Source organism: Squalius cephalus (assembly GCF_949319135.1).
Source record: "Squalius cephalus genome assembly, chromosome: 13".
Classification (NCBI taxonomy): Eukaryota; Metazoa; Chordata; class Actinopteri; order Cypriniformes; family Leuciscidae; genus Squalius; species Squalius cephalus.
Window position 1 is genome coordinate 32,005,709 of NC_137134.1, and position 15,872 is coordinate 32,021,580.

The following is a 15,872-nucleotide window of genomic DNA, read 5'->3' on the forward strand; positions in this document are numbered from 1 at the left end:
TAATATTGTGATATATTATTGCAATTTAAAATAATTGGTTTTCAATTTATTATACTTTAACTTATCATTTATTTCGGTGATGCAAAGCTGAATTTTCAGGATCATTACTCCAGTCTTCAGTGTCACATGTGACATCCAGTCAATCACATGATCCTTTAGAAATCATTCTAATGTTCTGAGTTATTATGAGTGTTGGAAACAGTTCTGCTGCCTAATACAGGTCCTTCTCAAAAAATTAGCATATTGTGATAAAGTTCATTATTTTCCATAATGTAATGATAAAAATTAAACTTTCATATATTTTAGATTCATTGCACACCAACTGAAATATTTCAGGTCTTTTATTGTTTTAATACTGATGATTTTGGCATACAGCTCATGAAAACCCCAAATTCCTATCTCAAAAAATTAGCATATTTCATCCGACCAATAAAAGAAAAGTGTTTTTAATACAAAAAAAGTCAACCTTCAAATAATTATGTTCAGTTATGCACTCAATACTTGGTCGGGAATCCTTTTGCAGAAATGACTGCTTCAATGCGGCGTGGCATGGAGGCAATCAGCCTGTGACACTGCTGAGGTGTTATGGAGGCCCAGGATGCTTTGATAGCGGCCTTAAGCTCATCCAGAGTGTTGGGTCTTGCGTCTCTCAAGGTTCTCTTCACAATATCCCACAGATTCTCTATGGGGTTCAGGTCAGGAGAGTTGGCAGGCCAATTGAGCACAGTAATACCATGGTCAGTAAACCATTTACCAGTGGTTTTGGCACTGTGAGCAGGTGCCAGGTCGTGCTGAAAAATGAAATCATCTCCATAAAGCTTTTCAGCAGATGGAAGCATGAAGTGCTCCAAAATCTCCTGATAGCTAGCTGCATTGACCCTGCCCTTGATAAAACACAGTGGACCAACACCAGCAGCTGACATGGCACCCCAGACCATCACTGACTGTGGGTACTTGACACTGGACTTCAGGCATTTTGGCATTTCCTTCTCCCCAGTCTTCCTCCAGACTCTGGCACCTTGATTTCCGAATGACATGCAAAATTTGAGCAACAGTCCAGTGCTGCTTCTCTGTAGCCCAGGTCAGGCGCTTCTGCCGCTGTTTCTGGTTCAAAAGTGGCTTGACCTGGGGAATGCGGCACCTGTAGCCCATTTCCTGCACACGCCTGTGCACGGTGGCTCTGGATGTTTCTACTCCAGACTCAGTCCACTGCTTCCTCAGGTCCCCCAAGGTCTGGAATCGGTCCTTCTCCACAATCTTCCTCAGGGTCCGGTCACCTCTTCTCGTTGTGCAGCGTTTTTTGCCACACTTTTTCCTTCCCACAGACTTCCCACTGAGGTGCCTTGATACAGCACTCTGGGAACAGCCTATTTATTCAGAAATTTCTTTCTGTGTCTTACCCTCTTGCTTGAGAGTGTCAATGATGGCCTTCTGGTCGGCAGTCTTACCCATGATGATTGCGGTTTTGAGTAATGAACCAGGCTGGGAGTTTTTAAAAGCCACAGGAATCTTTTGCAGGTGTTTAGAGTTAATTAGTTGATTCAGATGATTAGGTTAATAGCTCGTTTAGAGAACCTTTTCATGATATGCTAATTTTTTGAGATAGGAATTTTGGGTTTTCATGAGCTGTATGCCAAAATCATCAGTATTAAAACAATAAAATACCTGAAATATTTCAGTTGGTGTGCAATGAATCTAAAATATCTAAAAGTTTAATTTTTATCATTACATTATGGAAAATAATGAACTTTATCACAATATGCTAATTTTTTGAGAAGGACCTGTATATTTGATGAATAAAAGGTTAAAAAGAACTGCATTTATTAAAAAAAAAAAAAAATTAATATAAATCTTCTTTATTATCACTTTTTTATCAATTTAACACATCCTTGCTGAATAAAATTATTGATTTATTTAAAAAAAAAAATAAAGAAAAAAATTACTGACCCCAAATTACTGACCAGTAGTGTATATTGTTGTTATAAAAGATTTCTATCTTGAAAACATTTGCTTCTTTTTTTTTCTTATCTTTTTTCTTTTTCTTTTTTTTATTCATCAAAGTATCCTAAAAAAGTATCACAGGTTATGAAAAAATATTAAGTAGCAGAACTGTTTCCAACTTTGATAATGAATCATCATATTAGAATGATTTCTAAAGGATCATGTGATAGACTGGAGTAATGATCCTGAAAATTCAGCTTTGCATCACCGAAATAAATGATAATTTAAAGTATAATAAATTGAAAACCAATTATTTTAAATTGTAATAATATATCACAATATTACATTTTTTTCTGTATTTTCAAATAAATGCAGGCTTGATGAGCAGAAGAAACTTCTTTCAAAAACATTAAAAATAGTAAAGTGTCCAAACTTTTGGCCTGCACTGTATGTTCACATTCATGGCACAATTCAAACGGGATCAGAAAATAATTATTTTTATCCCATTCACTTGCATTGACGATTTTTCAATCTAGAGGTCCACTTGGGGTTTTACGGATGGGCGGGACTTACCAGCTCTATAGATATTCATACATGCTTGTAACTACAGTTGCAGACACTCCAAATGGTGGACGGTTCTGTATTTCACAACCAAAAAAAAAAACTCTATAGCGCTGTCTAAGTTATATGTTTCTAATGGAAAATGTATTTTACTATAACAACAATATTAACATGATTTAATTAATAATAACATTTCATAACTGTGCAACAAACAACACTGACTTTCAGATGATTATACTTTTCGACTGCCTGAAGCTGTCATTATTTGCACATCAGATTCATCATTAACGATAGGCAATGAGTAAAGCCATGAACTCTGAAATTATCGCAATACTTTTATTCTAAAATGTCGTTGCACAAGAGAAAAATAAATGCAAAAAGCGCAGAATCAATTTTATTTCAGCTTAACTTGTGCATCTTTTATATAGGATTAACAGAGAATGCAAATCCTCTGGCTGATTAAAACAGCAGCCAATTGCTTTTTATTCAAACTAAAGCAAGATTTAATGTATTAAAAGAAATATAACTTACCAGCAATATGCCACATGTAGCACAGAATAAACAGATGAACCATCTTCAAATAACAGTGCTTGATATATGTGAACACTTGTGTGACAGACAGATTGTGAACTGACACAATGGTGTTAAACTGTGATATTAAGGGAGTGTTGCGTGTGTTTGTGGGGTTTGTCATATACCCATGGATGAGGTGTGCTATGACTTTTATAAGCGATCAGGGGTACGATGTTCACAAGCAAAAAATTGCATTGACTTTGAACTTTGATGGGTCATAGCCCTGAACTTGAAATTTCACTCTTGCAACCAATCAGTCTCTCAGGATCATTGTGAAGCTATCAAGCCACGCCCTAGCAACCATTTAGACCACCCTAGCAACTGATCCCATAAACTACCATCATAAAAGGCCTGGATGGATATCTCTGCAGCTCACGAGGATGTGCTCGTTTCACTCATGCAACATTTTGAGCTCCCAAGAAACAAGTTCCATTGAGTTCCTTTCAAATAGATCAAAAGCAATATCTTTGTAAAGAAGTGTCATAGAAACATGAGAGTGGGCTTGTTTGACTCGGGGCAGCAAACAGCAAAATCACGAACCACCTTCACTATAGTGTCGACTCAGATCTGGTACTTGTGGAATGTGGGCCGGATCTGGGCCGACACATGTTGCCATCTGGGTCTCTGTTTCTTCATCAGAACATCCTGTAGACTTGATGGTTGGCTCTTTTGACTTATGCTAGCAAAGAGGACTTACAACATGCTACACATGCTAGCAGTGAATAGTTACATGCTAATAGTGAGTGACATTTGTACTGAAATAACGTAGAGACATGTTTGTGAGCTTTTTGGACTCAGTGTAGTTGCACACAGCAAGATCCATTCACATTCTCTTCAGAAAATGTATCTAGTTGTTGTTTATTTTCCACACATTACTGTTGATTGATCAAGGGGTCAAGATTGTTTTTCTTATATTAAATTATATTTACTCTATCTTTCTGTAATGCAGAAGCTGTTAGTCCAGCCATCAGCTCAAACCACATCTCTGTTCAGCTGTAAATAGATCAGACCACTGCCGGTTTCACTCTGACTCACACACTACTAAACTCAAACGGCCTCCGCAGTCTCCCAGATCTCAATCCAGTAGAGCAGTTTTGGGATGTGGAGGAATGGGAGACTCACATCATGGACGTGCAGCCAGTAAACCTGCAGCAACTGTGTGATACAATCATGACAATATGGAGGAATCTCTGAGGAATGTTTCTAGCAGCTTATTGAATCAATGCCATGAGGAACTGAGGCAGTTCTGAAGGAAAAGTGTCCAACACGAGACTACCAAGGTGTATGTAATAAAGTAGCCGGAGAGTGAATTTATATCTGACAGGTAAAGCTGTTATTGTTCAGGAGTCTTATTTTGGACACTAGATGGCGCTCTATAACAGAGGGATGTTATGTTTTATTTGATTACATTTAAGTGTCATGTTCTGTTAACCAACTGCAAATTAAACAAATTAAGTTGTTGAAAGATGTAATTTTTTATTGGATTTTGATTTAATTTAATTTTCACACTAATTTTCCCCTGAATATGAGCATATTTCTTACACTTAACATACTGTAGAAGCATTCATGTTTGCTTGTTACTACAATAAATATTACTACAAATGTGACTATAAGGCATGAATATATTATAAACATTAACATCATGATTTTTTTTTTCTTTCTGTAAAGCTGCATTGAAACAATCTGTATTGTGAAAAGCAATAAACAATACATTTGACTTGAACTGGATATATGACATTGTACTTTATCACACTTGTTTATCTGTTAGATTCAGTATTTCACAGTAAAGTCAGTGTTTATTAAAGCTAAAGTGAGACTGTGAGTCTTCATATGAGCAGGAATGGAAATAAAGGCCTTCAAACACACAGTAATGAACGAGACCTCAGTGCGTCTGTCAAACATCGACCGCAAACATCCAGCAGTAGAAGCTCATGCCAATCAAACCAGCAACAAATCAAACCACTTTTCTGAGCGGATGTAAATCACACCAGCTCAAACTGGCAGGAGCTCCAGAGGAAGCCGAACACCGCAGGCTTTATTCAACAGCCACATACATTCATATATTTCTCAAATGAGGAGGCAAAATATTTCTTATTTGTTGATGTTTTGTGGATTTGTTAAAAAGGAAAACATTGAGGCTTTAAATAGTCAGATCATTTAGAATCATTTGTTAAAAGTCCTTAAAGAGAGAGTTTCATTAGCCCATCACTAAATATCACACTTCAAAAACCCTCAAAACTAAAGATCTGAGAGGAAATTCAGCGGTTCCTGTGAACGCGATCACACCGCTGGTCTGGTTCTTGAAGTTTGATCATCTATTCTTGGCGATCGGTGCATACACCACATGATCCTCCTCTTCAGCATCCTGTCAAAAACACAATATATTATAATAAAAACATGTATGTCCTTGACATCGTGTTACAATATATGCAGATATAAAACTAGCCTTAAGTGTGTCACTAAACTTCCATAGGCCTGTGTGTGAGAGACTCACACTGTTTCCTTGCGTTTGTTTTTTAATGCTTGCAAACTAATACTTGCTATAAAAATGTATTCCAGTACAAATGTCATATAGACAAAATTGTGTTGATTTCCCAAAAGCATTGTAAGAATCACAAACGCATGTACAGTGTGTGAAACTCTGAAGATTTGGACGGTGATGTCATCAACTGGAAGGAAATACATCATCAGAGGCTCATTATGAACACTGGAAATATTAACTAATATTGATCTGAGGGTATAATGAGTGTTGAGTATTATGGCATATGTTTCCTGCATTGAATGTTGATCTTTATACATATTTAATATGATGGTGTTTTGTGTTTTTGTCTGTATAATGATCTATCACACACACACACTCACTGCTGAAATGATACACAGACATGAATTAGTAATAAATGATCTTACCGGTTTCTGTGCATTTCTTTTGTGGAACGTTGGCTCGACGTAGATGATTTCTTCATCATGAGTCTCAACTGTTTCAATAATATGTAATATAATAAATAGATGGATTAAAACTCAACGTTGTTAACTAGATCTGTTTCTTTACAACATAATGTAATTAGGGCTGTTGGCCTCATTGATCTGAGATTTTGCTCCTCAGTTTTTGAGTGAAAAAACCTGTGCTAATTAAAAGAAAACAAGTTTGAATCCCATATTTGGTAATAATATAGCATAAAGAGAAAATTATAAAACACATTTTTGGAGGCTGGTCATTTTTGAACAGGAACACCATAAGTGTAACAAGTACAAAAAGTATAACATTTTTGGGCGGACATTGTTATATCTTGTGTGAGCAAAGTTGAGTGAGATAAGTTTTGGTCCAATGCGATAACATTAACACTTTCAGGAAAAAAGAAAATCCTCTTCAGGTCGAAATGACCACAACTCAACATGAGGGTTAAAAGGAACTACACTATTAAAGAATATTATTAACACTCATTACTTTTACAAATTCAATAGCATTTATAATTTAACACTTGCCTTCTTGATCAGTTTTTCTACATTTCTTGCAAACGCAGAAGATCCCGACGACTGCAACAATCATCAGAGATCCAGCAGAGATCAACACTATCAGAGGCACTGAGACTGGAGAGAGAGAGAGAGAGAGAGAGAGAGAGAGAGAGAGAGAGAGAGAGAGAGAGAGAGAGCGAGAGAGAGAGAGAGAGAGAGAGAGAGAGAGAGAGAGAGAGAGAGAGAGAGAGAGAGTTATTAGTGTCAGCTAGTGATAAGAGAACATCACAGTTAGGAGTATTTTGCTGATATACATTTAAATTCATATCAAAATTCTAGTTTATTACATTTTACTGTGGGTTACAGTAAAACAAAACTGCTTGTGTTTTTATTTCAATCTGAAAGCCGAGGTGAGTGGTGATGATATATATGTAAATATGAGTAACAATCTGAGGTACGTATCAATAATCCATATAACAGAGATGTTTATGTTGAGTTAAAACAAAAAGAAGGAACATCAACAATTAGGAATCAATGTTAAGCAATAAAATACTGAACATTGTTTTTTCACCAATAATTGAAACAGCTCCAGTCTTTATAATGAGCTCAGTAAATACACACATCTATCATCAGTGCTGTGGTACCTGCACATGTGTGACAGAGTGTGTTGATGTCCAGATGTGTGGTCTGGTTGCTGATGGGATTGTTCAGCACACAGCTGTAGGTGTTTTTATCCTGATATTCCACCTCCAGAGGTAGAGAGAGACTGATGCTGAGATCACACACACTGATGCTGGACAATACACTGATTCCTGCGTACCAGGAGAGAGTCGCATCACTCACATTCAACACTGATGAACACACCAATGAACAGTTTGATGAAGAACATTGTGAAGAGTTACTGATGATGACAGGAACAGGCAGACGAGCTGAGAAAGATTAGAAACAGCAGAATAAATCATACTCTAAAATTCCTGTACCAGAAAAATTAATCTTGTGTATCTGATTCACAAGTTCCTTTTCCCATATAATCTTTAAGCTAATTAGGTTAAGCGTATTTGGCTTGCTGTCCGCAGTGGAGGGGCTCGAGGAAGCAGCTTCATAAACTCGAGCTTATAAACCCCTCAGTGGGACTACAAATGCTCGGATGATAAGTATGGTAGCAAGATGCCTATATTATGTTGGTGGAGTTGGGGAGGTGGAGGGATGCCAGAACAGTTTCAAACCGATTAAGAAATAAAGGAAACCAATATTTAACTCACCGTAGAAAGTGAGACTGAAACTCTTTCTCACACTGCTCATCTGTAGTATATAAACTCCAGTATGTTCAGTTGTGATGTTTGTGATGGTCAGAGATCCAGTTTGATCGTCCAGCTTCAGTCTGTCTCTGAATCTCTCATCAGGATCATCATCATATACAGTGATTCTGTTTTCCAGTACATCGATTTCAGCTATTAAAGTGTTTTCATCTCCAAACCTCCACAGAATCAGATCATCATCCATCATTTCAGTAAGATCAGAGTTTAGAGTGACTGAATCTCCCTCCATCACTGACACTGACTTCACTCCATCTGTACCAGCAAACACTCCTGGAGAACACACAGAGGTAAACCATTTTACACACACACAAAAAAAAAAAAAAGCCATTTGCAGTCAGAGATTCTGATTGTTCCAAAATGTTTGCTCACTGATTTTGCTAAACACAAAAACAATCTAAAACTTTTTTTTTATTATTTTAATTTTGAATAATGTCCTACATTGAGACTGTAAAACTATATTTTCTTCAAATGCCTTTATGTGATATTCACATGTCGTTTTTTATTAATTTAGTGAGCTTATTAATAAGCTGACTGAATCTGTCCATTATGTGATCTGTAATGCCTGAATCCAAAAGATCATAAATCCAACTTATTTTTTTGAATATAAATCAAAGCATGAACTAAATCAGTAAAAACATTGCTTCAAAAATGCATTAAAAATACATTTGTAACTTACCATCCAGATGCCACAAACACAAGCTGAGCAAAACACCAACATGAAGCATTTTCTTTGATCGCTGTAACATTATAATGGAAATCTTGAACTGTGAACTGTGTGTGTGAGTGTGTGTGGATCCTCCCCCATCAGGACTCGACCACCCTTCACTGACCACACACACTGGAATTCACTTTAACATTACACAACAAAAGCCTTTATCAAGAATCACTGTATAGCGGCAGAAAACATGCTAGACCACAGGAAGTTGATACATGATTTGGGCAGATTATTATTTTAGTATTTTGTCATTCTCTCTCTCTCTCTCTCTCTCTCTCTCTCTCTCTCTCTCTCTCTCTCTCTCTCTCTCTCTCTCTCTCTCTGTGTGTGTGTGTGTGTGTGTGTGTGTGTGTGTTAATGTATGGATGTAAATATAACTTCATATGTGATGTGTTAAATATTTAAGTGTCTATAAGTGATGAATGATGAGTCAGATTAATGTTGCCTGTGACTCTTATTTGACTGTTTCTGAAACATCAGTGTCTTTTATCAGTATCAGTTTTCGTGAAAAAGGAAGTCTGATGATGAGGTTCATTAACAGGAGAGAAAATAAAGGCACTCTTCTTTGCCCACAAACATCTGAAACACACACATCAGTGTGCCTAACATTAACACACACATATTTTCCATCCATCGGGTCAATCTACTTTTTCTTTTTTGAATAAATGAGACCGCAGAAGTTTCACTTTGACTCAGTTGCTGTTGTCACATTCAGTGAAGCGTGTTCATTCTCAGCGCTAGAAAAGAACATGCGCTGTTTTCTGTGGAGCTGTGGTTAAAACATGTGTATATGTTCGAATGCAACCATAGTGGGGGAGTGTGGGGGGTCTTTCTCACTGAAGCTGTCTTGACTTGTGTAGCAAATGCATTCATGTAAAACATGCATGAATTGAAAATGTGTACCTTATATGATGTAAGTTAGACGAATGCCTCATGCATCATCACACACATTTACAGGATAAAGTTAGGCTAGGCTACTATTGCATCCTAACATCCTAAGTACATGTAGTTAATTAATATTACTCAGTACTTATTTTAATAAGTATCCAACAATGTAACTACGTCCCCTTAAAATAAATTGTAACCAAACTGTTTGCTCACCACCTAATCTCCCCAGACCATAATATTTAGCCTTGTGAGGAGACGATCAACGATTTGACTGGTCATGATGTTTTGGCTCATCGGTGAACATCATACTGGGAATGAAGCCCTGTAAAGCTCTGAGGTTGAGCTGGGAACAGCGCCATCTTCTGCTGCATGTGAGGCAGTGTGTTGTATCGAGTACACTAAATTCCGTATGTATCGTTTCTGAGAAAATCTGATGGAAGTCAATTAAGTTTTGTTAACTGTTAAAATAACGTTAAAATCTATTAAAATAAATAATAATACGTTTTAATGTGGTTGGTATGTGGAGTTTTGGGTAGGCTACTTTGAAATTTTTCAAAGCAGGATGTTATGTTTAATTTATCAATAAAAAAGAAATGTTTTTTTTTTTTTTTTTTTTTTATAATTACACACACACACACACACACACACACGGAAATCCAAAAAATAAATTATACACTATAAAGTAGAATTATTTTTATTGATAAATGAATCATAACATACTGCTTTGAAAACACCATGCATATTTCAACCAACCTAATAAAACTCACAACTTACGCAATTTAACAGTAAACGAAACTAAGTTTGACTTCATCACGTGATTTTCTCAGAAACGATACAAACCTGGATGCGGAATTAAGTAAAAAAAAATTGCGCTCAGTAGGATACTCGATATAACACACTGCCTCACACGCAACATCACTAATAAATGGTCTTTATACATTTCCACATATAGGCTATAATATACAAAAGTGTATTGAAGGCCTATAAACTGTGATATCATGAACCAACACTTTGCAACTCCGCCTACAGAGTAAGATATAAAGGCACAGTGTTTACTATCGCTTTCTTTATTCTGGAACATCTCTTCCACTCGTGAACTGCTGCTCCGTGTCCTGCTGTCCTCCACCATCTCAGGACTTGCACAGACTCCGGGGATACGATGCAGCAAATTATAATAACAACAATAACAAAATAAAAAAATAATGGGAGGTTATCATCTGCTCACTCTGTTTGTTTTTCTCGTTGATGGTAAGTCGCTTGACTTTTTTTTTTTTTTTTGTGGAATTTTTGATAGGCAATGCATTGACATGCTTCTAGCAAATGCATTAATGTAGAAAATGCATGAATTTAAAGTGATAGGCTAGGTGTGATGTCAGTTGATTTGGATAAATGTCTCTGCCGAATGCATTGCATAGGTGTAGATGCATCACACACATGCACAAGTCACTCCATGAATTGCATTCTAATTCAGTGTTTAAGGTCGCGCAATGCTCATGTTTTTTTTTTTTTTTTTTTTTTTTTTGGCGAGCTTAGTGACAGAATCAGTCAGCACTCCAGTCAGCACTCCCTTTGTTCTCTGTCTTAACCCGTTTGACCAGTTCTGCCAACATGTTAGTCACTAACCAATTTAACACATTTAATGCTTTTAATGTATTATGTAAAGAAATTATTCCCTATCTCCCCCTTTCTTGTTCTGTGCCCGCAAGTGATTGAACAAAATACAAAACTTATAGTTTGCTGTTGATCACGTGGTTGTCCAAGAAACGATACAAGCCTCGATACTTTTCTTAATACAGCCTACAGATGAACTCGAGCCTCTGTTTCATACGTAACACCACTGATAAATGGTCTTCACTGGTTTAGACCTGAATTACCAAACTTAAGTGCTTAAACTCTTTTAAAAGCAAACAGAGCTGACTGCGCAGTATAGGCCTAAACCAGGAAACAAGCTCAGGCTGGTTTATGATGTTTATCAGTATATAAGTCCAATATCTTCACCTAGAATCATGACTGGACGGAAATACATTGATATCTTACTTGTTAATCGTTATGAGTTGACATATGCAATATGTCAAGGTTTGCCCCAACTTCAGAAATAGTACGCCTATTTAATACAGAAGAGGATTAGGGCCAAGCAATAATTAAAAAAACAAACAAACAAAAAACATTATAGTCAGTCATTATAATTATAATGAATTATTCTCATTATAATATAGGCCCTACTAGTCATCATAATTATAAAAATAAAACCATCTGGAGATTAAAGTCATTATAATCCGAGATTAAACTCATTACATTTCTAGAACAAAAGTCAAAATACAATGTTGAGAAAAAAAAAAATACATTTTGAGAATAAAGCCGTTGTTTCAAGAAAAAATATTATAATGATGACATAATGACTTTAATCTCAAGATAGTTTTATTTATTTTTTTATTATTGCTTGGCCCTAATCTTCTTCAGTAATAGCAATAGTTCTGTATGAAGGATTTTAATATGAGGCTGTAAAAATCTACATTTCTTTATATACAGAGATCTTTATGATATAAGATCTTCTGTCATTAGCTTTCTCCTAATCATACACATTGCTGTGTTTTGATGTGTTTAAGTAATTATTGTTCATCTTTCTCGCAGGTGTGCTTGCTGACACCTCTGGATTGTACTTGGTGTCAGTGCTGGAGGGAGATTCAGTCTCTCTAAACACTGGTGTTATCAAACAAACACGCGACAAGATGCTGTGGTATTTCAACGACACTCTCATAGCCCTGATCAACGGAGAGCCCGGTACTAGTTGTCTGTATGATGGAGAAGACGGGAGATTCAGAGACAGAGTAGAGGTGGACTATAAGACCGGATCTCTGACCATCAGAGACATCACAACTGAACATGCTGGACGATTTGAAGCAAATTTCATCCAAAGCAAGAGCTCAGGAACCAGCCAAAGCTTGAACCGAAACAGCAAGTGTGACAGCACAAAAATCACCAAAAAAATTAGCAACATTGGCGACACCATTCAAACATTCATCGTTTCCGTCAGCAGTAAGTCTCTTAGTCATTTTCCTGCAGCACTTTGACTTTTGACATCTGTGATTGTTTGAATGTCAAAACTGTCACATTGTGTCGCATTTCTGGTTTGGCAAGTTTAGACTGACGCTGTTCACAAACCTTCTTAATAATCCAACATTAAAAATATTATAATTAGACCTACACTAGACCTAGATCAAACACTATTATAGTTGATCACTATGGCTGGTGATGTTTCTTATACATCATATTAATAATTAGACACTGCAGGGAGTATCTTCCTTGTTTTTAAATTTGTAAGATATTTTTAAATCAATTGTTGTGTGCTTTTATTAATTTCGTTACTTTTATTCTCTTGTATTTTCCAGCTCTGTCTGTTCCTGCCAAAATCGATGACAGATCGTACGAGACAGGGGAGGAAGAAGAGTGTGACAGGAGTATGTTTCCGTCTCCCTTCATTGTTTCCAGTCATGTGAAAAAGTTGGTGTGTTTGTGCTGAAAAGCTGTTTTCGGATAAAATGCGGCGCTGTGCGTTATGGTCAAACACCTCCACTTTGGTCTTGTCTGTGCAAAAGACATTGTTCAAGAAGTCTTGAGGCTTCTCCTGGCAACCCTTCCAAACATGCCTTACTTGTCCAGTCACTTTCCAATTGCACTGTCATGAACTTCATCATTTCACACGCTAACTGAGGCCAGTAGAGTCTGAGGTGTTGCTCTTGGGTGTTTTGCGATTTCTCTGATCTTTGGGTGAATTTCCTGGGACGTCCACTCTTGAGAAGATTGGCAACTGCCTTAAATGTTTTCTACTTGTGAATAATCTTCCTTTCTGTATAGAATAATGGACTTCAAATTGTTTGGCAATGGCCTTGTAACGCTTCATAGATTAATGGCAGCAACATTTATTTCTCTAAGGCTACGTTGAGACTGTAGGTAAATGTGGCCCAAATCCAAATTTTTATTGAACATGTGACTCATTCATGCGACTTTTACGCCACTCTAGAGCAACATTCGTCGCATTTCTGTGCTCATGGGAGTCACTTAAAAAAAATGTACATACCTGAAGTATTACAGTGACAGCTGTAGATACAAGCAAAACATCATAAATGTTTCGAAACTCTGCCCTCTTTTTTTCATATCCTCATCTTTGTTTTTTTTTTAATTCGCTGGCTTCCTTGGCAGATCATGCTATACATAACTGCATAATCGCTTACTTTAATGTCCTCCGTGTTTCCGTATGTCATGAATGTCCTTTTATCATTATTTTTGATAACCAGTGCCTGAATGATACCCTCTTCATTTCTATGGAAGCAGAAGGGTGTCCTTGGTTTTGCATTTATTATGTCCCAATACATAAAACCACAGAATTCAATGAGGGTGTCATTAATTTTTTTCAATTACTGTATCAGATTCACTCCCACTAATGACTGTCTGTGTTCATCTGTTCCAGGTTCAGGTCTGAATACAGTTTATATAGCAGTAATATGTGCTGTTGCTGTTCTGATGGCTGTAGCTGTAACTGTTGGTGTGATATATCTTCGTCGCAGGAGGTCTACAAATGGCAAGTGTCACCTACATATACTATAGTAAGAGGAAAACAACATCTTTATTATGCAAAATTAGCATTTAATTCTGTGTGTGTTTTCTTCTTACAGCAGAAGCCGAGAAAAGCAAGCTTGAGCAGCTGTTGAAAGTCTAAACATGAGGTAAGATACTAAACTACTGTAGTAGAACATTTTCATCAAAAAATACAGTATGGTGCAAATGTCTTAGGCATGTTACAACATTCACAAAAATGTGCCATTAAAAAATAAAAAAAGTTATGTGATGAGACACAGACAAAATAATGTGAATTAATGCTTTAAAATCAACTGTTGTACTTGAAATTGACTTGTTGTGCATTAAATAAATATATATCTGCAGAGGAGCTGTGAAAGAGCTGACGCTTCTCTCCCGTTCTTCTCATTTTATCCTGTTTTACAGGTTAACAGTTATCTGTCAGCCGGGGCCTGCACCAAATACAGTATGCACATCAAACACCACAGACGATCATGGAATCTGAGTGAAATGCATAATCTGGGGTGAAAAATATACTAATATCTGTAACCAGAGTAGTCACCAGCAGGAATCACAAAAACGTAACCACACTTTTATGAGCGTGAGAAACATTTTTAACAACAATACAAGACCAAAACAGACAAAAAGTAACATGAAAAAATAGTAAACAGTAAAAAAAAAAAATAGTAAAAAATTATTAATAATAAAAATATGTAAAGCAATGGTAGGGTTTGTCCATATTTTACCCAACATTTGACCCATATTTGAGTTGAAACAACCCAGTATGTAGACGACACACAGATCTACTTAGCTATATCACCTAACACTGCAGCCCCATTGACTCCCTGTGCAAATGCATTGATGAAATGAACCACTGGATATGGCATTTTAGGTAATATAATCTTTTTTTTGATCACTTTAGACCTATCTCGTTTATAACATTGATTTAAAAAGTATAATCTTCTACCATGGTGAAAAAAATTAGAAGAGAAATAAAATTTATGAAGTTAAAAATGTAATCATAAAAACTTTACTTATAGTTAATAAAAATAGAAAAAGTTATTTAAATATGTTATTTGTTTATGCTGTAGCCTACTCTATTTTCTATTTAATTAGTCACCTGACTAGTAGCTGGTTTGAGTGTGCAATTTCATAAATCTTTTGAGAACAGAAACGGAGAATCAATTAATTCTGAATAATTCCCTGGCATTTTGTGAAAAATAAGTAATCATAGTCAATTAAAAGTTATTGTGTTTTAATTATGTGCATCTAAAAAGTATTACAATGTAATTACAAGTGCTTCATTTTTGGAATCTGATTACATTGTAAAAACATTGGTGTAATTTTAACTGACATATTGTAAAAATTGTAAAAAAACAAAACAACAACCCTGTTTATAAGTTCAAAAACTGTAGAATATCAGACATTTCATGTAATCTTTACAGTTAAATTCTGTTAAATGTACAAGTAAAAAAGGAAAATCAAATAATAATTTACTGCGAAAAACTGTAAACTGGCAATCCCAGAATTCCCTGTGTGAAATTTTCTTTTAAAGAATTATGGTTCTTTACTGTTTTTGTTATCAGTTATGGACAGTTGGGTTTTATGTTATATCTTCTGTTGTTTAATGAATGTTTATTGCATTATTCAAGTGTTGTGTGTTACCATGATTGTGTTTTGTGTTTGCGTGAATGCACCTTCTACTGTACACTAGTGTAATTCAGCTTGTTGAAAAGCTACTTCTTCATGAGGCTTCCTCTTTCACCACCTGCATTATTATCAGTATGTGTTAAAGGTAAAAAAATAGTTTTTATTAGCAGTGTGCGTTGTTGGATTTACCGGTTTAA

General features: G+C 36.0%; 1 protein-coding gene across 4 annotated transcripts in view; it reads left to right on the forward strand.

Moving 5' to 3' along the window:
* Window positions 1-15,655, forward strand: part of LOC307169968 (uncharacterized protein) — a 44,023-nt gene extending 28,368 nt beyond the window's left edge. Inside the window, exons 1-6 of one of the 4 annotated variants that reach the window (XM_079890866.1) lie at window positions 10,317-10,698; window positions 12,082-12,486; window positions 12,840-12,908; window positions 13,919-14,029; window positions 14,124-14,174; window positions 14,452-15,655. In XM_079890866.1, the coding sequence (XP_079746992.1) occupies window positions 10,653-10,698; window positions 12,082-12,486; window positions 12,840-12,908; window positions 13,919-14,029; window positions 14,124-14,167 (675 nt within the window). In that variant the 5' untranslated portion in view covers window positions 10,317-10,652 and the 3' untranslated portion in view covers window positions 14,168-14,174; window positions 14,452-15,655. Of the gene's footprint in view, window positions 1-10,316; window positions 10,699-12,081; window positions 12,487-12,839; window positions 12,909-13,918; window positions 14,036-14,123; window positions 14,175-14,451 lie in introns of those variants that run through there. The other 3 variants (XM_079890869.1, XM_079890868.1, XM_079890867.1) reach the window with 3 other exon arrangements.
* Window positions 15,656-15,872: the final 217 nt, after the last annotated feature.